The 24275-nt window shown below is 45.5% G+C and overlaps 1 protein-coding gene across 1 annotated transcript; it reads right to left on the bottom strand.

Annotated features, from left to right (window-relative positions):
* Positions 1-9877: 9877 nt before the first annotated feature.
* LOC121393127 (dystrobrevin beta-like) lies at positions 9878-14407 on the bottom strand. Its single transcript, XM_041565153.1, has 3 exons — positions 14077-14407; positions 11357-11376; positions 9878-10115 (listed from the first exon to the last, which is right to left on the bottom strand). Exons 1-3 carry the CDS (start codon positions 14305-14307, stop codon positions 10091-10093), a joined length of 276 nt encoding a protein of 91 aa, XP_041421087.1. The 5' UTR covers positions 14308-14407; the 3' UTR covers positions 9878-10090.
* Positions 14408-24275: the final 9868 nt, after the last annotated feature.

Raw genomic sequence — 24275 nt, 5'->3', positions numbered from 1 at the left:
GTGATGCTCACAGGATAAGGGTGAAGTTGCCAACATGAAATGAAACTGTAAGACTCAACTGTGTCTGGAAAGATTAGACTAATGAGACCCATGTGATTTCCAGAAGCCAGAGTCCGACCTGCCACCGACTAAAAAATGTTGTGCTTGGCCAAACCTGTCTGATCCAAGAGTTCTAGGTTGGCCTACACAACACTATCAGGGGCTCTATGGAACTACCAGATGGAATATTCTGGCATATTCTTGATGGATTGAAAAATTGTTGGAATTAATGAATGCCTGGTCTGTCTCTAAATACTTCTGGTTTGAGACATAAACTTCCTTACCTTCCACCATGAGTGATTCAGTCTCTAATGTGAATAACAGTGCTGGGGACCCATTACCATTTTGTATAAAGTGTGAACAGGAGAACAATGTGGCAGTTTCAGTCTGGGTCTCAGGTAGAACAGTACAGGGGCTTTAGGATATAAACAATAGAGGGGTCTCAGGTAGAACAGTACAGGGGCTTTAGGATAGAAACAATAGAGGGGTCTCAGGTAGAACAGTACAGGGGCTTTAGGATAGAAACAATAGAGGGGTCTCAGGTAGAACAGTACAGGGGCTTTAGGATAGAAACAATAGAGGGGTCTCAGGTAGAACAGTACAGGGGCTTTAGGATAGAAACAATAGAGGGGTCTCAGGTAGAACAGTACAGGGGCTTTAGGATAGAAACAATAGAGGGGTCTCAGGTAGAACAGTACAGGGGCTTTAGGATATAAACAATAGAGGGGTCTCAGGTAGAACAATACAGGGGCTTTAGGATATAAACAATAGAGGGGTCTCAGGTAGAACAGTACAGGGGCTTTAGGATAGAAACAATAGAGGGGTCTCAGGTAGAACAGTACAGGGGCTTTAGGATATAAACAATAGAGGGGTCTCAGGTAGAACAATACAGGGGCTTTAGGATATAAACAATAGAGGGGTCTCAGGTAGAACAGTACAGGGGCTTTAGGATAGAAACAATAGAGGGGTCTCAGGTAGAACAGTACAGGAGCTTTAGGATATAAACAATAGAGGGGTCTCAGGTGGAACAGCACAGGGGCTTTAGGATATAAACAATAGAGGGGTCTCAGGTAGAACAGCACAGGGGCTTTAGGATATAAACAATAGAGGGGTCTCAGGTAGAACAGTACAGGGGCTTTAGGATATAAACAATAGAGGGGTCTCAGGTGGAACAGCACAGGGGCTTTAGGATATAAACAATAGAGGGGTCTCAGGTAGAACAGTACAGGGGCTTTAGGATATAAACAATAGAGGGGTCTCAGGTAGAACAGTACAGGGGCTTTAGGATATAAACAATAGAGGGGTCTCAGGTAGAACAATACAGGGGCTTTAGGATATAAACAATAGAGGGGTCTCAGGTAGAACAGTACAGGGGCTTTAGGATATAAACAATAGAGGGGTCTCAGGTAGAACAATACAGTGGCTTTAGGATATAAACAATAGAGGGGTCTCAGGTAGAACAGTACAGGGGCTTTAGGATATAAACAATAGAGGGGTCTCAGGTAGAACAGTACAGGGGCTTTAGGGTAGAAACAATAGAGGGGTCTCAGGTAGAACAGTACAGGGGCTTTAGGGTTTACAATAGAGGGGTCTCAGGTAGAACAGTACAGGGGCTTTAGGATATAAACAATAGAGGGGTCTCAGGTAGAACAGTACAGGGGCTTTAGGATAGAAACAATAGAGGTGTCACAAGTGTGAACAATACAGGGGATTAGTCTGAATTTGAGGTTTAAACAATGCAGGGGCCAGTTAATCTCTGTAGTGAAGTTTACATATGGTAAACAGACACAGCATGTGGGGGGCCACAGAAGGGGGTGGCCCGTGTGCCGCCAGTTGGACAGACCTGGTCTATATGGTAACCCCATGGGCATGGACAGTCTGTAGAAGACTCTATTTGAAGTAAAATTATATTTTTATGTCTACTAAACTTGCCTCCAATGCAGAAAAAACAGTCACTTTAGGGCCACTGGGATTTACAAGTCATCTAGCACTTTTGTTGGCCATATTTGCTATAAATCAGTTTCTTTGGGCCACTCTTGCTTAGAAACTCTGATCCAGTTTAAGGTGATGATTCCTTGGCCAAGCTCTACTAGAGGCTTCCTGCAGGTTCCTCACAAGCACATGAATTCTTTCAGATCAGTAAGCACCTGAGGGTGATGAGTAAGTGGGTACAAGCAATGCTATGGTAGGTGAGTAGCTAAATGTGGTTGGTAGGTAGTATCGAGCAGAGGTACAGAAGTAGAGTTGATTGCAACACACACATGAGATGGGGAGAACATCTGTTACTGGAGATAAAGGTCTGTGTCAGGTTTGGGTCCCACCACATTGGACTTACTAAGGTCTCACCTGGGCCCATTTCAAACCTTCCATCCATAGAGATAGAGCTAAGTGGCTGAGAATGATGGGAGATGAATTATGATTGGACACCAATGCTCTGTATGCAAATGGGCAAAAAACACTGGATCTGCATGTATTATGGTCACCCTTCTGTCCTGCTCTGGTGCCTCATCCCATAATAAAGAGAGTGAAAGATGGGGTCACTATACAGGATATCACCCCCTAACATAATGAATGGTGGATGTTTCCATGATGCGCAGCTGGAGGGATTTACTCATCACAAGGAGACGGAGCTCTTTCATCTCCAGTCAGAACATTAAGCACATGGCTCCGACGGGTCTCCCGGACTCTGTGCATCATACGTGTGCTGTGATCTGGCACCACTCTCAACTGTCATTTAATATTAGCTGAGAGGGATAAAACAGAAACAGCCCTGGCACCCTGCGTATTCACTGCTAGGACACAAAGTAAAATGTTTTACAGCATTGCTGGGTAACAGGGATGCTGCCATAAAGCAACACCGACTCATTATAAGCAAGAATCTGCTGCATCTCTCTGTACAGACTATGAGCAAACTTAGGGACTGTTCCTGCTGAATTGTGCTTAGTACAGGGGATACCTATGTACCATAGTTTTATGGGATCTCTCTGTACAGACTATGAGCAAACTTAGGGACTGTTCCTGCTGAATTATGCTTAGTACAGGGAATACCTATGCTGCCATAGTTTTATGGGATCTCTCTGTACAGACTATGAGCAAACTTAGGGACTGTTCCTGCTGAATTGTGCTTAGTACAGGGAATACCTATGCTGCCATAGTTTTATGAGATCTCTCTGTACAGACTATGAGCAAACTTAGGGGACTGTTCCTGCTGAATTGTGCTTAGTACAGGGAATACCTATGCTGCCATAGTTTTATGGGATCTCTCTGTACAGACTATGAGCAAACTTAGGGACTGTTCCTGCTGAATTGTGCTTAGTACAGGGAATACCTATGTCTTTTTGTACCAATCTATTACTACACCTAATAGTAAATTATTTGCCATGTACCAAAAACCAGTGATCAGGTTAGTGATGTCGCACTGCTAATATTCTGAACAGAACTGGATATAAAGAATAAATTGCAGCAAGTGTTGAACGTTTCACAGAAGGAAACACAACAAACTCTCTACATGTGAGTGGGATCCAAAGATACGACTCATGAGCATCTCCAACCAGTCGTCTATCACTGGGACACACATTGGAACAAGTGGAATTTTCCAGAAGGATCAACTTTATGGGTTTTCCTGATCCAATACCGGAATAGTGACAGTAGTCTGAGTGGAATCTATTGGGATTTGGGGCGTCGGTTTTAATGGAATCTGTTGGGATTTGGGGCATCGGTTTTAATGGAATCTGTTGGGATTTGGGGCATCGGTTTTAGTGGAATCTGTTGGGGTTAGGGGTGTTGATATTAGTGGAATCTGTTGGGATTTGGGGCGTCGGTTTTAGTGGAATCTGTTGGGATTAGTGGCATTGGTTTTACTGGATTATGTTGGGATTAGGGGTGTTGGGATTAGTGGAATCTGTTGGGATTTGGGGCGTCGGTTTTAATGGAATCTGTTGGGATAGGGGCATTGGTTTTAGTGGAATATGTTGGGATTAGGGGTGTCGGTTTTAGTCTAATCTTTTGGGATTTGGGGCGTTGGTTTTAGTGGATTGTGTTGGGATTAGGGGCGTTGGTTTTAGTGGAATCTGTTGGGATTAGGGGCATCAGTTTTAGTGGAATATGTTGGGATTAGACGTGTTGGTTTTAGTGGAATTTGTTGGGATTTGGGGCGTCAGTTTTAGTGGAAACTATTGGGATTAGGGGCGTCGGTTTTAGTGGAATATGTTGGGATTAGGGGCGTCGGTTTTAGTGGATTGTGTTGGGGTTAGAGGTGTCGGTTTTAGTGGAATCTGTTGGCATTTGGGGCGTCAGTTTTAGTGGAATCTGTTGGGATTAGCGGTGTCGGTTTTAGTGGAATCTGTTGGGATTAGGGGCGTCGGTTTTAGTGGATTGTGTTGGGGTTAGGGGCTTCAATTGTAGTGGAATCTGTCGGGATTAGGGGCGTCGGTTTTAGTGGAATATGTTACCACGCTCCTTCCCATTTTGTATCTTTTCTTCCGCATCGTCACCACCTTCCTCCGCTGGAACACAAAGAGAGGGCAAATATACGGGTGAATGCTCTGCACCCATAAAGGGACAGTCACTCTACCTCCCCAGGGCAGATTGTGGAGAGAGGGGCAATTAGCAGCACTTGCCTGAGTGCAGTTCTGTTACCAGTGAGGACATTGTATTAGTGATGGAATAAATCGTTTCTCTCAGTCGGTCGAGAGACTCGTTATTAACGTATTGACTGTACAAAGTACATAATGCTGCACTCACCTTGTGCAAAGGCCTCCTGTACATCTCCCGAGCCAACCAATGAATCCTGAGGTCCATGCGTGGGGGTGGAGCCGGCCAAAGTGGATCTGACGGGCATGGGCAGTGGCCTATTGGCACCGTGGCTTGGGGAGGAGTGAGGAGATCCAGTGGCTTGTGCCTGGGAAATAAATAACATTATTAAACTACAACTTTACCCACAACACCCATGGCTCCAATTTGGAGTTTATAATGTCTGGTTGCTGTGGTCATATGTACCCTAGCAACCAGCCAGTGGTCTTAAATGCAGATCAGACACAAAGTGACTCAATACCCTTCCTACACTGAACTAGAACCTTTACCCTGAACTTCCCTGGCCAGAAGCATTTGCAATGCAGGGTATCTGGTGAGTATGAGCTGGGCACAGGCTCAGTGAGGTGGGTACAGCCAGGTAAGTCAGCCAGTTACATGACGGATGAGTTCCAGATTGTAGGTCGGCCATGATGCAGAGACAGAATGAGACGTAACCGCCCAGAATCTGGCCAGACAAGTCAGCTTAGCACTTCAGCTACGGAGGAACCTTTCCCAAATCTTTGCTAAAAGGCCTCAGTGAAAAACTCCAAGCGGCCGTGCTCATGGCAACGCAATGAAAGAGCCATTTGATCCGGGAGTCTCATCAGCACATGGACAGCAGCCAGGGAGCAGATGGTTCTGCAGGACAATTGGGCTCATTCTGGGGAACAAGACAAGGTCCATCCTCTGGCTGAAGGTTTATTAAAGGCAGAGGCACCGCTGGGAGGGGGGAAGGTTCTCTGTCTCCCCCCGATTCTCTCACTTTCCCCCGTTTATGATTTTTGGAAGACCAGAGACCTGAGCTGTATCCCAATTGCTGGCAGGGCCACAGGCAGGACTATTTGAAGTAGGGATGCACCAAATCCAATATTTTTGGGTTTCGGCCGAATCCCCGGTGAAACATTCAGCCGAATACCAAGCAGAAAAGGAAAAAGTGGAAAAAAATTCTTCTTTTGTGACGAAAAGTCCCGTGATTTCCATACCGGCCCATAATTTACATATGCAAAATAGGATTCGGTTCGGCCAGGAACAAGGATTCGGTCTCTGTATCTCCTGCCTCTCACCTCTCATAGTCACACAGGTCTCTTCCTCCAGCCAAAAGAGCTGTCTCACTGTGCCCCCGACAAGCCTTCCCATAAGTCTCTCTCTCATAGACAGAGGGGTCACTTACACCTGCCATGCCAGACAAAATCATGGAAATGTCAGCACCTCTTATATTTATAGGCCAAATATTCATCTTGTTACCCAAATATTTGTCCATCTCTAGAGAGCCTGGCCACTTCCCTGGCACGACACAGTCTTGACTTCTTGGTATAGATTATGGATTTACCAGCAGCCGGCACATACCTAAAGGAGAACTCCATGGAGCATTTACTCATACTGAGTAGCTACTCACCTCTCCTACACTTTGCTTCTCACTCCTAAGGATTTGCTGTGTCTTTCCTCCTCACACCAATGTTACACAAACCCTATAAAACTAATTGTATCTGCCTGGGACAAACTAACCTGTGGAGTATCTCGGCTTCATCCATAACTACTGTGTGGTGTAGCCTGAGAGATCACTGTGGAGTATCCCTGGCTACATCCATAACTACTATGTGGTGTAGCCTGAGAGATCACTGTGGAGTATCCCTGGCTACATCCATAACTACTATGTGGTGTAGCCTGAGAGATCACTGTGGAGTATCCCTGGTTTGATCTGTAACTACAATGTTGTGCAGCCCAAGAGATCACTGTGTAGTATCCCTGACTCCATCTGTAACTACTATGTAGTGTAGCCTGAGAGATCACTGTGGAGTATCCCTGGCTCCATCCGTAACTTCTATGTGGTGTAGCCCAAGAGATCACTGTGGAGTATCTCTGGCTTCATCCGTAACTACTATGTGGTGTAGCCTCAGAGATCATTGTGGAGTATCTCTGGCTCCATCCATAACTACTATGTGGTGTAGCCTCAGAGATCATTGTGGAGTATCTCTGGGTCCGTCCGTAACTACTATGTAGTGTACCATGAGAAATCACTATGGAGTATCCCTGGCTTCATCCATAACTACTATGTGGTGTAGCCTGGGAGATCACTGTGGAGTATCAAAGGGCAAATGAAAAGGATATTAGAGCACAGGGGTTAGGGGAGCGCATGCATGTATAGTGATGGTGTGTTGGGGGACCAGGTTAAGTGATGAGGGGGAGGTGGGGAACCCCAAACACAAGGTAGGGAGACAGGAGAGGAACATGCCTAGTGCCCCCCATCCTTAGTTTTGGCCCCGCCCCTGCAGTAAAATCAAACTTGGGAAACAGAAAAGCAAAGAAAGTTCATGGGAACAGATTAATATTTCCAGGTTAAAAATAATCAGAATTCTTTGGCTAAGAAGCGAGAGAAGGAAACGATGAAGGAAAATGGAGTAAATTTATACCAGACTCAGTGCAATTATCTGCGGCCTCGTGGGGTTGGGGGCAACAAGATGGGGCGCTGCGGTTACGGCACCTCATTTCTGCTTGTTAGTCGGGCCCATAGGCACACACACAACCTTTATTCTTATACACGTCATTATTTTCTGCAAAATATGAATTAAAATGCTAATAAAAAGTTCATAAAAGAGCCAATTAGAAGCAGAGGTGGCCCCATTGCTCCGGCTTCACAGCTGCCCATTGACAAGACGCCAGTTAGAGGAGCGGGACAGGCTTAATGGGGTGTTGGGAAGGGGCAATAAAGAAAAACACAGAGAGAAATGAGGTTTTATGAGAAGTTCTGTGATCACTGGCCAGATACAAATACACTGGGGGTACAGTGGGTCCCAGTCCTGTAACCCAGGGCAACCAGTTAGCCAATCTCTAATTAGTGGCACAAGGGATCATTTGCTCAGAGCAACTAGGGGTGCAACCAACCCACTGTCCTGGGATTCAGTCAGACCCCCCAAATGTTTCATGAAATATTCTGCATATGCAAATAAGGGCAAAAAAGGTTCAGTAAGAACATGTGGGAAAATACTTTCAAATTCCTTGTTTGTGGGACCAAAATTCACATGATTTTAAGGATTCTGCCAAATCCAAATCCTGCTGCCAAAAAAGGCTGAATCCTAAATGTGGTGCACCCCTGGGATCAACGCTACTCTCTAGGGCAGCTCCAATCTGTTCTGGGCACGTGCAGTTTTGCTGAGGGGTAAGTGGACCTTCTGTCAGAACCACGTGAAACCACCTGGAATAATACAGTAAGTACAGTATCAGCAGGCAGGTTCTGACTCCAAAAGCAATCATGGGGCCCTCAAGGGCCCGGACAACTCATGCCGCAGCCTCCCTGGGGTGTGATGGTTTGTGGCGACCTCAAGAGGAGGTAACGGTGGGGTGGTTTTAAATACTCTGGTCCAAAACCACCATTACGGATTAAATGGGTGCAGGGCCTCTGGGAAAATCAGGGGATGAACGTCTGGGACAGGGAAAGAACCTGTGGGATGGAGGAAAAACTTCTGGGACGGGGGATGAACCTCTGGGACTGGGGAAAGAACCTCTGGGAAGGATCTCTGGGACGGGGGAAGAACCTCTGGGACGGGGGAAGAACCTCTGGGGTGGGGGAACAACCTCTGGGACAGGGATAAACCTTTGGGGGGGGAAGAACCTGTGGGGCGGGGGAAGAACCTGTGGGACGGGGGATGAACCTTCAGGGTGAGGGGGGGAAGGAACCTCTGGGACCGGGGAAGAACCTCTGGGATTGGGGGAAAAACCTGTGGGACAGGGGAAGAACTTCTGGGATGGGGGGAGAACCTGTGTAACGGGGGATGAGCCTCTGGAAGGGGGGAAGAACCTCTGGGAGGGGGGATGAACCTCTGGGACGGGGCAAGAACCTCTGGGACGGGGGAAGAACCTGTGGGGCGAGGGAAGAACCTGTGGGACGAGGGATGAACCTCTAGGACGGGGGAAGAACCTGTGGGACGGAGGGATGAACCTCTAGGACGGGGGAAGAACCTGTGGAATGGGGGATGAGCCTCTGGAAGGGGGGAAGAACCTCTGGGACGGGGCAAGAACCTCTGGGACGGGGGAAGAACCTGTGGGGTGAGGGAAGAACCTGTGGGACTAGGGATGAACCTCTAGGACGGGGGAAGAACCTGTGGGACGGAGGGATGAACCTCTGGGACGGAGGGATGAACCTCTGGGACGGGGGAAGAACCTGTGGAATGGGGGATGAGCCTCTGGAAGGGGGGAAGAACCTCTGGGACGGGGGATGAACCTCTGGGACAGGAGAAGAACCTCTGGGACGATGGAAGAACCTCTGGGACGGTGGAAGAACCTCTGGGACGGGGGATGAACCTCTGGGGTGGGGGAAGAACCTGTGGGATAGGGGATGAACCTGTGGGACGGGGAAGAACCTCTGGGATGGGGGATGAACCTCTGGGACGGGGATAAACCTCTGGGAGGGCGAAGAACCTCTGGGGCGGGGGATGAACCTATTGGACAGTGGAAGAACCTCTGGGACGGGGGAAGAACCTGTGGGACGAGGGATGAACCTCTGGGAGGGGGGAAGAACCTCTGGGGGGGGAAGAACCTCTGGGACAGATCTCTGAGAGGGGGGGAAGAACCTCTGGGGTGGGGGGTGAACCTGTGGGATGGGGAAGAACCCCGGGAAGGGGGGGAAGAATCTCTGGGGTGGGGGAAGAGAAGGCAGATAGTGGATGGTCTGGACCTCTAAATTTTCTATTACTTTGCCTGGACAGGTAGGAATAAAAGGACCAACAGGCAGAAATAACAGGACTGACAGATACTACCCCCCCCATAAGTGCTGACTCTTTAAAAAAAATCCTTCTGAAATGATTTGCTACCAAAGCTACTTGAATGGAGAAGAGAATGATGGCCCCTAGAGGATGCTGGGAAGTGCAGCGTTTCCTGGGCACTGAGAGCTGGAGGTTAAATAGTTAAATCAGGAGCCGCTGCGTGTTACAGGCAGAGATACATGTTGCTGCACCGTGGGGGCAATCTAACCAGCCATGTGTGATTATTACACGCTACATACAATGCTTTGGGGGGTAGCAGATGAAATGTCCCAGAATGCACTTGCCTGGGTTGGTTCCAATGTTCAGTAACAGTCGTGGACTTGTAGAGAATGGCTGGGAAAGTGACACAGCGCCCCCTGCTGGACATGGAAGGACTGGAGCTTTCCCTGCGCTGCTGCTGCTGCTGGACTCAGGCTGCCAACCAATCAGCTTCACCGTTTGCTGCATTTATGAAGAGTTTGAGTGGCAGAACCTGCACCCCCTTCCACCCCCTGGCAGTGTTACTTTATTGGAGCTCCTCCGGCCCTGTGGAATGTTCCAGAAAGCCTTAAACATATTGCTGTTTCCAGAGCAGCCAAAATACAACAAATGCACCAATTCTAGGACTGTATGTGTCAGTAACCCCCGAGGGGCCACAGGGGCCAAGCCAAGAGGAATATATCAACCCCCAGACTGCCCAGCACACAGGGAAACTGTAACTTTATTTTCATGTGCTGCATGTGGTTCTTTTAACCCTTCCCTGCGCTCATTTGAATATGCTAATTAGTATTTGGCTTTGTTCAGAATTTGCCCAAATCCTTCACAAAACATTCAGGATTGAGCAGAATCCCGTGTTTAGTATATTTGGTGCATCCCTAGAGCGTAAGCACAAGACCCCCCCCCTGCCCATATGGAACGGACCTGTCTGAGATCTGGGACCTGAGAAACATTAAGCTGAGAGGTTGGTGTACACATGGCCACGCCTGACTGATATGCTATACAAGGGGTTAAAAATGACCCAACAATTTGATGTTTAATACATTATACAAATCAGTGAAATTATTCGATGATTTGGCTGGATTTGCCCTTTACACAGCTCTCAGCATATCAGTATAGCCTTATTATGCTGTAATTTCCTGGCACGTGAGCTTGCAATCATAAAGTGTAACCCAGAGGCACCTCCCATATCTACAGCCCAATTCCGTGCCAATGAGAGAAATGTAGCGTGGGCAGGAAAAGGATTATAGTTAAAGGGATCCCAACATATACAGTAGAAATGAATCTGATGGGCGTGCGAGGAGTATTACACACGTGTGCACTACACAGGGCTTGTCCCAATAAACAAGATGTGTTTTGCTCAGGGCAGAAGATCTTGTGTACAAGCTGCCATTTTCCTTATGACTCCTCCTACTAACTGAGAGCATGGTGGGTAGCGCAATACGGAGGCAGATGAGAGGAGGGTGATGATTGTGCAGATACATTGTATCAAACCTGAAGTGAAACAGCGATATTCTTACTGTGGCCAATCACAGCAAAGTGCCCGGAGACACACCCACGTCTCACTTGTGGCCCTTTCATATAGTCCAAGGGCTGCAACTGTCACATAAAGTATTGGGTCAGCAGGGACACCCCGTAATGGAATGACTGCAGGGGATGGGGCTGGTGATAGGAAACATAACAACCTCTACTAAAGGGACACAGATATGAGCTGACTGCTGGGCACAGAGTGTAGGACACAAACACACTGGGTTATTCACTGGACATTCCATGTAGAATATAACACTTACTGATGTCTTTGTTCCTCCTCCTTTGGTAGTGGAGAGAGAGTGTGAGAGTAAATAAAAGAGAAAAGGAATAAGAATCACATGTGAATCCAACACACAGTGAGCAGCCCCCCAACTCTAATCTTTCCCCCTACTACTCACTGGCTACACAGCTGTAGTATATGCAGCCTCTACTAGTACTGCCACACACAGCATTCCCACTGAACACTTTCATTTAAAGAACAAGAACATAATCAGGTTCTTCTATAAGGTAAAATAACCCACCAGCCCCAGGTCACTAATGTCCTTAAAGGGACCAGAAAACATTGATGGGGAAGGACCTAGGGGTAATTATGAGCTCCAGTGCTAAAAAATACTATTAGTAAAATAAAGTACAGAGAAGAGCGACTAAGCTGATAAAGGGAGTGGAAGGGATCAGTTATGGGGAAAGGCTGGCCCAGTTTGAATTGGTTACTATATAAGGGGGTAGTAATGAAATATATGTATATATATAATAAAGTTAGTGGTAGGTCCATGCAGCAATTTGCACTCTAACACAAGGCCTCCTGAAGAAGATTTGACAGAATGGTGAATATATATCAAATATAGAAGAGAATTTGTGAATGGGATTTAGCGGTTGTTCTACTCTACTGTGACTTTCTTAGTAGCCATATCGCTCTACTCGGTGGCTTTGCAGTACACTACTTCTATAAATGTGTAGAGTCTGTATGAAAAGAATTCCAAGATCCTGAGTGCCCAGGTATTTTGTGGGTTAAGAGATTTGGCCCAGTTGAGAGACTTATATTTAGTAGAAGCTCTGCCCCTGGTTCTAGGAATGTCTGGCAGCAATGACATGGAGAACAATGGAAAAGGTTACCAAGGATACAGTGTTGATGGGGCTCAAGGCTATCATTTCTCTCTCTAGGATGACACAACGAGGGGAGAAATATCTCAAGTTCTCAAGAAGATCTAATGAGTAGGGACGGGGCAGGAACCAGGTGATTGCTACAGCTTGTATAAATAACACATAAATAACACATGTGTGAAGCCAGTTATGGTACAGTCTGAGAGTAACAGGACAGGATTGAAGATGTGAAGGAGTATTTGCTCTTCATTCACCAACCAACAAGCTCCATTCTCCATCGCAGGGGTGTGACTGGATCTTCTACATTCTGACAGGCTGTTGAATGATCAATTATGAAGTTCAGCTTGAGCAGGAGGGACATTGCTTTGGAAAATGACCATGGCCCACCAAGAACAGGAAGAGGACCAACTCTCTTTGATGTGGCCCTTCTACAATACGCTCATTCTATGATGAGGCCCTTCTCCAATATGCTCTTTCTCCAAGGATGTGGTGATGTTCTAGTGACGATCAGGCTGGAGCTCCTACTTTCTGAAGGTACTGTTGGTGAGTAGTGTTGCCTAGAGACTGGGTTGACTCAGGTAAACCAGTCCCTTCTCATCCCAGGCCCAGGTTCACCACTGTACCTTTTTTTTCCTGCACCAAAAGATTGGCCAATTGTAGCATGTGGTCCTGATTTGCCACAGTCTATGGACAGTTAGATAGATAGATATAGCTCTGGGCAGAACAATAAGATGCTTTGCTACAAGTCAATGACAAGTCTATCAATTTTATATTTCAACTGCAACCTTTTTTTAAATGACCCCCAGAAATGGCAGAATCTTCTGTGACCAGTTGGATGAGTTATGTCCCATGTGGATACAGAATAATGGCATCAGTAAGCTCTGGTCTCTGTAGAACTGCCAATTTTATCGATGGAGTGGGAGGTTTCTAGCGCAAGCCAGACTGTCCCCAGTTGGATCAGCCCAATGTCAGCTTATTTCTTAATCTTCTGCCTCAGAAACATATTGAAGCAAAATATTTATTTTGGTCCTTACAAAAGAATGGGCATAGAATGGGCACCTGTTTCCATCTTATGTGCATGTCACATGATACTGGGCTTGTTCTGAGGTCGGAGTGTCTGACAGTTGGGTAGGGCATTAGAAGTAGACATGGGAGGCTTGGCACTAGATGATAAACACATTGATGACAACACTTTATACTGATGTCTCTATGATTGTTTCATTCCATAAAGGAACTGCGGCTTAATATTCATGCCCCGTCGAGGGTGAACTTTCCAGGCTCAGGGGTATTTAAGACTATGATGTGAAGACCAGCTGACCATCAGATCTGGGTTATTTGCTTATATTTCTGAATGCCCAACCTGACGGTCATTTAAGGTGAAAATTAAAGGCCATATACCTGGTATTATAACAAGGTGACTGATATGCAAATTGCTTGTAACTTTATTATGAGATTAAGGGGTGTAGGACTGGACTTGCCTGACACTACCAGAGGATCTCCTGGGTCTCCAAACCCGAGTGCAATTCTCATTGATAACATTTAATCTACATGGAATTGTTGTGAGGGTGGGCCCTAAGTTCAGGTTCTCTGGTGGGTGCTAGGAGGCCTGTGATTATGTGCCTTAGAGGGCACGAAAAGTGTGGGGCCAATGGAGATATTGTTCCTTTTTTAATGAATCTACAATAAATATTCAAATTTTAACTTTGATTTTGGCAAGCCCTTGTGGAATTTTTCTGAGTGCCCGATACCTCAATTTTGCAAACATAATGCCAAGTTGTGGAAATCAGGTCTCATTCAGTGGCCTGGCTAATAACGGATTAAGGAAACTCCCCTATAGAAGTAGAGATGAATTAGGCAGATATTTTAGGGTATAGGTTACCTTGAGCAGCTTCATAAATCCTTCCAGCTGAACCATAAGCTCTCGTCGGCTCTCCTGCAACGCAAACATCCTCTGTTCCAGCTCATCCTTCCGTTGCCTAATCAAATAAAAGGAGACCTTAGTTCCCCCAAAGTTACATGCCGGTGGTTTATACAGAGAACAAAAGGAAACAACACAGGGATCTAACCCCCAGCCGAAGCACTGGAACCAGAAAATGAATCTCCTGCCCATTTACAGTAAAGAAATCAGCTGAAATCTGACTTACAGGAAACCAGCGGATAAAAAGATCAGTCCGTATTGATCTGTTTCTTTTTCCTGCCAACAATATCTTCCTCCCCACATCGGCTACCTGTCCTAGCGGATTTTGCATGTACGCATTTGATCAGCTTCTATTCCAACCCCTGAAGGACCAAACAGGGGCCTCCCAACTGGACTGTAAGCTCTTTTGTACAGGAGTCTCTTTAATTCTTCTGAATCCTTGGTCCTTATACTCAGGTGCAATTTTAGCACAAGTATTTAATGAGATTCTCCTTCTGCTTGAGACACAGGCAGTATAAGGTGAAGGAGATCATCCCTTGCAGTTGCACAACTATGAACTGGGCCTGAGTTATAGACTGAACCAAGGGTAATGGAAGAGAGTTTCGGTGCGGAACAGATGTGCGTGTCCAATATGGGAGCGACAGTCAAGCCCAGGACGGTGGCAGATTTGTCCTATTGTGAGTCAACAGGAGGAGTCACCTCTACTGTCCTAATGACACAAATATAACATGGAATGGAGTGTCCTGGAAAAATCCAGCTGATATGGGATGCACTGGTGCTGTAATGATTAACACGTTGACTTTCCACCAATCCTGTACAGCCTCTCCCCCTCTAGGAAACACCAGAGACACCATCCAGAGCCAGACTGAAATGTTGGAGACATTAAAGGTCTCATGTTGTTACATCCCCATACAAAGAAATATCACAGAACACGTCTAACATCCATAAGAGCTGTGGATATTAGAGAATATGAATGACAAGGAAAGCCCTGTTCACTGGGGGGTTAGTTCCACAGGCAGGTGCTTCTGTTACAAAACAAATGCCCTGGAACAGGGAAGTCTAAATCAAAGTGCCATCTTTCCATTCTTTCTTCCCTTTCATTCCAAGAACAAGCTAAATATTAGGAGGTGGGCAAGATGGCGGCCAGATACAGACGACACTGGCCATCCCAAGGATTGATCGGATTGATCTGCTAGGGTCATGTTCCTTTCTGGATTCATATAAATACAAACAGGGTCCCTGAGCCCCAATGAAACATCTTGCTCGCCGTCAGCAGAGTTGAGAATCAGAATGTCAGTAGCAGCTAAACTGCCACCCGCCCATCACTTACAGTTCATTAAAGTTGAATTAAGAAGTTTGTATTTGTATCAGGCCTGTTGACCTTCTAAATAGGGGTTTTATGTGAGGGTTTATGGAGAGCTTAGTTGCCTTCTGCCTGAATTATACACATCTTTCTTCTTCTCTGATTCCCCAGGAAGGCGCTGTCAAGGCAAATACATGGGACTTTCATTAACATGTTTAATTAATGGAACTCTACTCCACGCAAGCTGCCTTCCCTGAAAGACTAGAAGGAAGGGAAAGACTGGCATTTGCAAGGATCAACTGTGAGCCAGCCTTGGCTGCCATTTAAGAAATATTGCTGGGATTAACCTTGCTAGGGTCGGACCATTAACCTACACTCAGCAGATCAAAGGAACACACTATTAAGGGAGGGGGGTGATGTTCTACCAAACCACAGCCATGTGAAATAGTAATGGAGGCTCCCAATGCTGGCCTGCATGAGAGTCCTACTTCTCCCAACTTAAGGCCCAATTGTTATAAAACACTCACTGAATCATAGAAACACAAGGAAAGACAACATACTCACTGCAGAAGACGCAGCTCTGCCAGAAGAGTTGGGATCTGTTGGGCCTTTTCTGGTGTTGGCTGGGAGGCTTGTTCATGCTCTAACCTTAAGCGCTGGATCTCTTGCAGAATTTCCCTGTAAGAGTGACATGGACATGAGGTTCTGCACTGGGGATACAACATAATCTAGTAGATCCCCACTAAACTGTAATTCATAACACATTCATTTGGGATCTGATTTTGAACATACGCTTAATACCTGACAGCAGAGAGTTACAGTTTCCACAGTGACCCAGACGGCAAAACTGGAGACAAACTGTAGGTCCTCTACATGGTAACAGAAGCCCCCACAGAAGTGGAGATAAAGCAACAGGACAGCAGAGCAGCACATTCAGAATAGAAGAGGCAATACCAATGAAATGGTCTGTCAGTCCATGAGATATCAAGTCTAATTAAGATGCTTATACTTGCCTTTAAGTGCACCTTGTCTCTACTGTATGCAATCGACCTGCAGCTTGTATGGTCCTGATACAGAAGTCCTACTTACTGAATTGGCCAGACTGCACCTACAGTACGCATCATGACCTGCATCTAATGCTATAATGCTCCTCTTTAAATATCAAACTCAGGTACAGCAATCATTCTGCAGCTACCATCTGGCCACACCCAGGTACTACTTTCATACAGTTTGCCCAAACTCCAGTGGGACATCCATACTGTCCATCCATCCACCCAGGTTTCAGGAATTTCAGACCAAAGAACTCACCTGTTCTTGTTCTCCAGTTTGGCAATGAGTTGCTGCTGTTGCTTATTTGCATCAAAGTTAAAGCTGAGCTCATTTGGAGGACACGGCAGGCAAAGAAACCAGAAGGCTTGTCACTGTAAGCTCCACAAACTCTTCCAAGGCTCTGAGTTCACTGTTCATCATACATTTGGGTAAGCATGTGTCTACTGATCTCACATGTCCCATTGGGTCTGTTGACTTGGGGAAAGGGACCAGTGCTGAACACAAAAAATAGACTTGCCCAATAATTATTGCATTTATAATTGATCTTCTTCCCTATCAAGTTCAATAGGAGACACACTAGCCGAATTCTATTTAGAAGGATGAAGACTAAGGAGTCCATATGAACTGCACCAAAGCATTGCTGTGTAATCTGAGAAATGATATCGTATAATACCGATCGACAGGGCTCTTGCCATTTGCCTCCTACTTACTTCTCCTTATACAAAGTGGCATCTAAGTAACTGATCACTTCTTCTCTGGAAGTCTGAGCAGGACCTAAAATATCTGTGGGGATAATACATACCCCTAGAACAGCTGCAGGGTGACCATGTTCTCAAGCCTTGTACAATGCTGTTGGGGTCTTGATCACATGTTGGACAGCAAAGAAGAGCCTAAATCTAAAACTCTGAAAACTTCTCGTCTGCTCCAACAGGGACGTGGTGACTCTGCAACAAATTATGTCAAACCAAATAAATACAGGATGATCCCTTAATTCGCTGTGTTATAAAGTAGATCTAAACAAGTGAATCCCTACTCTTCCTGCAGTAAGCCACAGTGACCTATCCACATGACAAATGGGTCAGCTGAAAAATATGATTTTATGATGAAAATGTGCCTTGTTTTGGGGAAAGCTCCAAAAAACCTATTTTTACTGCATCCAACACATGTGGCATTCAGGCCTTATGCACTGATGTCATGGCCTTCACTGTGCAAATACACCTAAAATCAGCCCTGCAGCATTTGGATTTGATAGGTCTTGAATTCCACAAACCCACAGAAGGAACACACGCTCAAGAAACCAACTTGAGAACTTATAGTTCAGGATTTAGCTCACTGAATTCCCAGCTTCTGCTGCTAACCTTGCTGCATATCTCGCAATCAAGCGATGTTCTTCATCCAGTCGACTGGGACTGTCCAACACACTGTAAGAACAAAGGTACAACATAAGCAAACATATCTACATGGTAAGGTTGGTGAGTTCCCCTATTCTCTCCTCAAAGAGTCTCAAAAGGTCCCATACAAGCAGTGTTGGGAGGTGGAGGGTCGTAGACTCAACTGTCATGGACATTATCCATCTCAACACACTGGAGAAGATGTTGCCACTGTTATATGTTTCTTAGATATTTTCATCCAACTGAGCAGGAGATATCCAGGCAAATAGATGGAGTAATCATACCCAAGGAGTGACCATTAATGAGACGGGAGTAAACGTGGGTCAGGAAAAAGAGATGAATCTACACAGTATGTCATGTAACTCAACCCTGTAGTATATCGCAGACTGTTCCAAGCCACAGCGGGTACATAGGAAGGAAACCAAAAAAACATGAATTGTGGTGCCAAGAAGCTTCAGTTCTGACACAGCTGCAGACCTACCCACAAGCCTAATACCCAAAATGCCCACCCCACTGTAGCACGCTGCCATATTGTACTCTGCTTCCCTGCCATAGACTGTAATGGCACCAAGTGCATTGACACTTTCCCTTGAAAGAAAAGCACTTAGGTACAAATAAAACAATGGCACGGCCACTAGAATGAGCTGCTGCAAATGCATTAGGGAGAGCCTGGGTTCAGTACCAGACTAGAGTAGAAATGAAATATACAAGCTACAACCAGGCATAGATACTATCTGCTCTCAGCTTCATTTAATTTCTTTATGTAATTACCCCACACAGCAGCAGTCTGAAGAGACCAAAACATAATGTCCGTGTAATAGTACTGCTATGTCCTTTCCTTCCTACAACTGTCCATCTGATGCTCAACATAAAGGCTTTTATAGCCCCAAGTCTTGTCCTTAGCAGGTAACGAGTCTATGAGTTATTGCAGTGAAACCATTTGCTTCTCTTCTGTAAACAGACCAACTAGACATTTACACCCAGTGGTGCTATTAGCAATTACTATTTGTCCTATTTCTTCTGTCCTCCTGCACAACTCTTACCCTCATCTGTAGCCTCCTCAGAACTTCATCACCTGCACCAGATCTCACCTCATCTCTTATATCTGCCTCTAGAACATTCCATGGCTGGGAGACAATCACTGGGTCTAAACTACAACTTTCCAACAAGCTCACGTGTTTCTAAGTATCTGTAACCTGGGTGAGTGCTTATTTGTGCCCTGGGTACCCCTGGAACTATATAGCAGGGTGACACCCCAATGTTTCTATATATCTGTAACCTTGTTATGAGCTAAGGGGACCCAGTCTGAAGGCCAGTTAGGGGGAGATTTGGGGTGAGTGCTTATTTGTGCCCTGGGTACCCCTGGAACTATAGCAGGGTGACACCCCAATGTTTCTATATATCTGTAACCTTGTTATGAGCTAAGGGGGCCCAGTCTGAAGGTCAGTTAGGGGGAGATTTGGGGTGAGTGCTTATTTGTGCCCTGGGTACCCCTGGAACTATAGCAGGGTGACACCCCAATGTTTCTATATATCTGTAACCTTGTTATGAGCTAAGGGGGCCCAGTCTGAAGGTCAGTTAGGGGGAGATTTGGGGTGAGTGCTTATTTGTGCCCTGGGTACCCCTGGAACTATAGCAGGGTGACACCCCAATGTTTCTATATATCTGTAACCTTGTTATGAGCTAAGGGGGCCCAGTCTGAAGGTCAGTTAGGGGGAGATTTGGGGTGAGTGCTTATTTGTACCCTGGGTACCCCTGGAACTATAGCAGGGTGACACTCCAATGTTTCTATATATCTGTAACCTTGTTATGAGCTAAGGGGGCCCAGTCTGAAGGTCAGTTAGGGGGAGATTTGGGGTGAGTGCTTATTTGTACCCTGGGTACCCCTGGAACTATAGCAGGGTGACTGTTACCCCAATGTTTCTATATATCTGTAACCTTGTTATGAGCTAAGGGGGCCCAGTCTGAAGGTCAGTTAGGGGGAGATTTGGGGTGAGTGCTTATTTGTACCCTGGGTACCCCTGGAACTATAGCAGGGTGACACCCCAATGTTTCTATATATCTGTAACCTTGTTATGAGCTAAGGGGGCCCAGTCTGAAGGTCAGTTAGGGAGAGATTTGGGGTGAGTGTTTATTTGTGCCCTGGGTACCCCTGGAACTATAGCAGGGTGACTGTTACCCCAATGTTTCTATATATCTGTAACCTTGTTATGAGCTAAGGGGGCCCAGTCTGAAGGCCAGTTAGGGGGAGATTTGGGGTGAGCAATTCTCTGCTTTTTTCAATATATTGGAGACATAAGGTAGTTGGTGCTTTCTACATAAAACCCTACAAATAATATATTCCTTGGGAAGAAAACAAGAGTAAAAGGTATATTATAGGAGTGTGAGAGGGATGGGGGGAGCGCAGATGAGGATCAGTGAATGAATCTGTGGCAGCTAAAGTCTTATTTACATTTCACATAAACCAGTGTGAAGTTTCGGGGAGGGAAGACAAATTGGGAGAAAATAAGTAAATTGCCCAATGTTTTGCTAAAGAGGTGCAATAGCGCAGACATGGCTAATAAACCAAAATCTCAAAATAAAGTGAGTTCCCCGAACCCAGCGACAAAAAAGGCTCTTCTCAAACCTCCAAACGAAATCAAAGTCCAAAGTGTGTCGCCGGTCGATCCTCAAAATAAGAGAAAAGGGGGGAAAAAACAAGCCAAATAATAGTGTAGCGTTCTTTTCTAGAATCACACCTCCTGGTGCTAATATTCACACATTTATCAGCGTTGATAAACCCACTTTAGCCTTTTAAAGTGCAAGTAATTATTTACCCAGTGCAATTACAACAGCATCAAGTAAAAAGTGAGGACAAGTAGCCGCACGATTGTGGTTCCACTTCTGCTGGTTTATTATCCTCACAGACGGCCCATGTAAAATCATATGTCACCACATTAACTGCTCTTCAAATGCTTCCTTGGGCAATAAAAGAGTGGCATGTGCGGAAAAGCGTTTAAAAATACTTTAATACAAATATATGGCACTCACAATGTGTAAAAACACAACGGCATCCTCTCCTATGAGCTGGAGTCCCTGCACTGTGTGGTATGGTGTCCGCGGTGTCCCTCTCTTTGCCGGTAGAGTATCCGTCCAGTAAGACCTCCGTGGCGTCCCTCACAGTCCACTGCGCATGTGCGTATCACTTCCGCCTACGTCACCGCTGACGCGTTTCACCACACAGGCTTCCTCTTTGAGCGATGACGATCGTTCTTTGTGTCCACTCTTAAATGTCCAAAATCTCTTGAATGTTGCAACTTTATTACATACAAATGTCTCTTTCCTTAACGTTGATTTCCCCCACAGTCTTTAAACCGAGAACACGGCAATTCCGGCTGGCCGGTGAGCCCGCACTAATACAAGGAGCTAAGCACCCAGCAGCGCCAATGGACAGAGAAAGGAGGGCAAAGTGAGGGAAATCAACGTTAAGGAAAGAGACATTTGTATTGTCAGGACTGCCAGAAGTACCCGACCCAGAAGTACTCGACGGCGCTGTTTACATTCCCGGCGGTCACAGTGAAGATCCAAGATGGCGGCGCCCATGCTGAACACATGGCTGCAGCGTCGCTGCATGATGATGTCATCACTGGTGCCGGGATCTCGTCATAAAAGGGTGCCCAACACACTGTGACGGCGCCCAAGAATAGGATTTGCTGCCATTAATCCTGGGTTCCTGTTTGTGTTTCCTGATTTCTTATTCCAGCCTGATTCCAGCTCCCAGCCTGAATCCTGCTCCCAGTCTGTTTCTAGCTCCTACCTTGGTTCTGACCCCCTGCCTGAACTCTTGATATTTGCATCTGATCTGCCTGCCCTCGTTAACTCCTGCCTGTGACCACTACTACCGATTCTGCTTAACCCTTTGGATACCGCGACCTTGCTCCCTCAAGAGGGCTTCCTCCTTGATCCAGACTACCTCCCTGGAGGGAGCATCCCGGCTCCCTGACATGTATGTAATAAAGTTGCAACATTCAAGAGATTTTGGACATTTAAGAGTGGACACAGAGAATTGCTCAAAGAGGAAGCCTGTAAGGCGAAACGCGTCAGTGGTGACGTAGGCGGAAGTGATATGCACATCATCATTTATTTATATAGCGCTGTCAAGATACGCAGTGCTTTACACTCCACATAGGGGCTACCAAATGGCCAATCACAGCCCTTATTTGGCACCCCAAGAACATTTTTCATGCTAGTGTTGCTCCCCAACTCCTTTTACTTCTGAATGTTGTTCACGGGTTCAACAGGTTAGGGATTCCTGCTATACGCCATTGTTCTATGCTCTTTCCATCTCAGCCACAGTCCAATTTATTTCCATCCTACAGCATCTTATTCCTAACCCCACAATGACATTCATCCTGATGTTGAACAACATCTCACCTGATAGCCCTTATCTGTAAAGTGCTTTAATCCTGATAAACCTGAACTCCAAATAACTCATAAGCTCATATGTGTATTCTACAACTGGTGATATATTGCTCCTAAAATAAAGCCACCCCTTTATTATAATGAATTATATTATAATTGAATTTAATAATGAATATTTAATCTATATTTAATTTAAATAAATATTTAAATTATTTATGTCTTATGGCCAGTTTGGTTACATCTTTCAACATTTTGTGTCCTTAAAGGGATGTTATCATGGGAAAAATGTTTTTTTTTTTTTTTTTTAAAAAAACTCCAAAACAAGTTAATAGTGCTGCTCCAGCAGAATTCAGCACTGAAATTTCTTTCTCAAAAGAGAAAACAGATTTTTTATATTTAATTTTGAAATCTGACACAGGGCTAGGCATCTTGTCAGTTTCCCAGCTGCCCCCAGTCATGTGTCTTGTGCTCTGATAAACTTCAGTCACTCTTTACTGCTGTACTGCAAGTTGGAGTGATATCACCCCCTCCCTCCCGCCCCCCCAGCAGCCTAACATAAGAACAATGTAACATAAAAAATCTTTTCCTGAAAATTCATTAATATACAAAAAAAAAAAAACAGCAACACAAATTAAACTCCAAAACAGCAATTGGCAAATTATTGCCCAAGGAAGCATTTGAAGAGCAGTTAATGTGGTGACATATGATTTTACATGGGCCGTCTGTGAGGATAATAAACCAGCAGAAGTGGAACCACAATCGTGCGGCTACTTGTCCTCACATTTCAATCTCTCTTTTCCCCTCAGCACTTGCACTTTTTACTTGATGCTGTTGTAATTGCACTGGGTAAATAATTACTTGCACTTTAAAAGGCTAAAGTGGGTTTATCAACGCTGATAAATGTGTGAATATTAGCACCAGGAGGTGTGATTCTAGAAAAGAACGCTACACTATTATTTCTCGTTTTTTCCCCCCTTTTCTCTTTTTTTGAGGATCGACCGGCGACACACTTTGGACTTTGATGGCTAATAAATTATCTGAAAGTGTCAGTGAGTGAGACGATTAAATTACAATCCATGTCGCTGCTGATTGATTCAGCCCATATTTGGTCCCTCCAGCACGGGAAGGGTTACAGTAGGTGCCGAACATGATACACATGATGCCGTGAGAGGGTGACCAGACCAGGACTGAGACAGGGGGCAACACGTATGTAGAAATGCAGGGGGCACTTATTATGGGCCTGGAAAAAGCCAGGACATGGGGGTAAATGTGTAGAGTCTAAGGGGGGATTGGTCAGAAAATAGACACAAGATTGTGTGTATAACAACAACATTCTTTATACATATTTGCTACTTTTTGGGTCTGTGTGCTCCCCCGCGGCCTCTGATGTGGGGGCCAGAAGTGACGCCATGTTGACTGCAATTGGCAAGTGATTCACAGAAACACAGTTTTTGGTGCGATTTAACCCACAGTTGCAGTGACACTGGAATACTTAGAAAAACACAGCAATTGCTTCTAAAACGTGCACTTAACACCATCCCCATGTGTAATAACAGGCACTAAGTTTGCCCCGGAGCAGTAACCCATTCATTGTTCATAATTCATTGTTCTTATTACAGACTGATCGGCTGCAGCAGAAGAGCAGAAAAGAGTATTCAGGAAAGTAGGTAAAAGCAGGTTACAGTAGTCAGGGTGGGAAGTCAGAAGAGCAAGAGCCAATCAGAACCTTGCTTACAAGCAGAAAGTGCAGAGGTAGACAATGACAGATTTACAGATATTTGCAGCAGGAGAGAAGTTACAACGAGGAGTAAAAAAGCAAGGGCATGTTGTTGTGGGATAAGGAAAGGCAAGGAAAAGCCAAAGGAAGGGGGAGTAGGGATGAGTTGTAAGCAAAAAGAAAGAATAACAGAGATGTAAGACATATGGAATGAGTAGGCCGAGCTGAAAGGCATTGGAAATGAATAGGGCCAAGCTGAAAGTCATGGAGATTTGTAGGGCTGAACTGAACAGTATAG

This window comes from Xenopus laevis, chromosome 5S, assembly GCF_017654675.1.
Source record: "Xenopus laevis strain J_2021 chromosome 5S, Xenopus_laevis_v10.1, whole genome shotgun sequence".
NCBI classification, from domain to species: domain Eukaryota; kingdom Metazoa; phylum Chordata; class Amphibia; order Anura; family Pipidae; genus Xenopus; species Xenopus laevis.
Note: the sequence above shows the minus strand (reverse complement) of the source record. Positions and strands in the feature narration are given on the sequence as shown.

Coding starts and splice junctions, on each gene's coding strand:
- LOC121393127 (XM_041565153.1), bottom strand. CDS start 14,307: ATGGGCAGGAGATTCATTTTCTGGTTCCAGTGCTTCGGCTGGGGGTTA. Junction 11,377..14,076: donor GATTTATGAAGCTGCTCAAG/GTAACCTATACC, acceptor CCACTACCAAAG/GAGGAGGAACAAAGACATCA. Junction 10,116..11,356: donor GAGGAGGAACAAAGACATCA/GTAAGTGTTATA, acceptor AACATTCCACAG/GGCCGGAGGAGCTCCAATAA.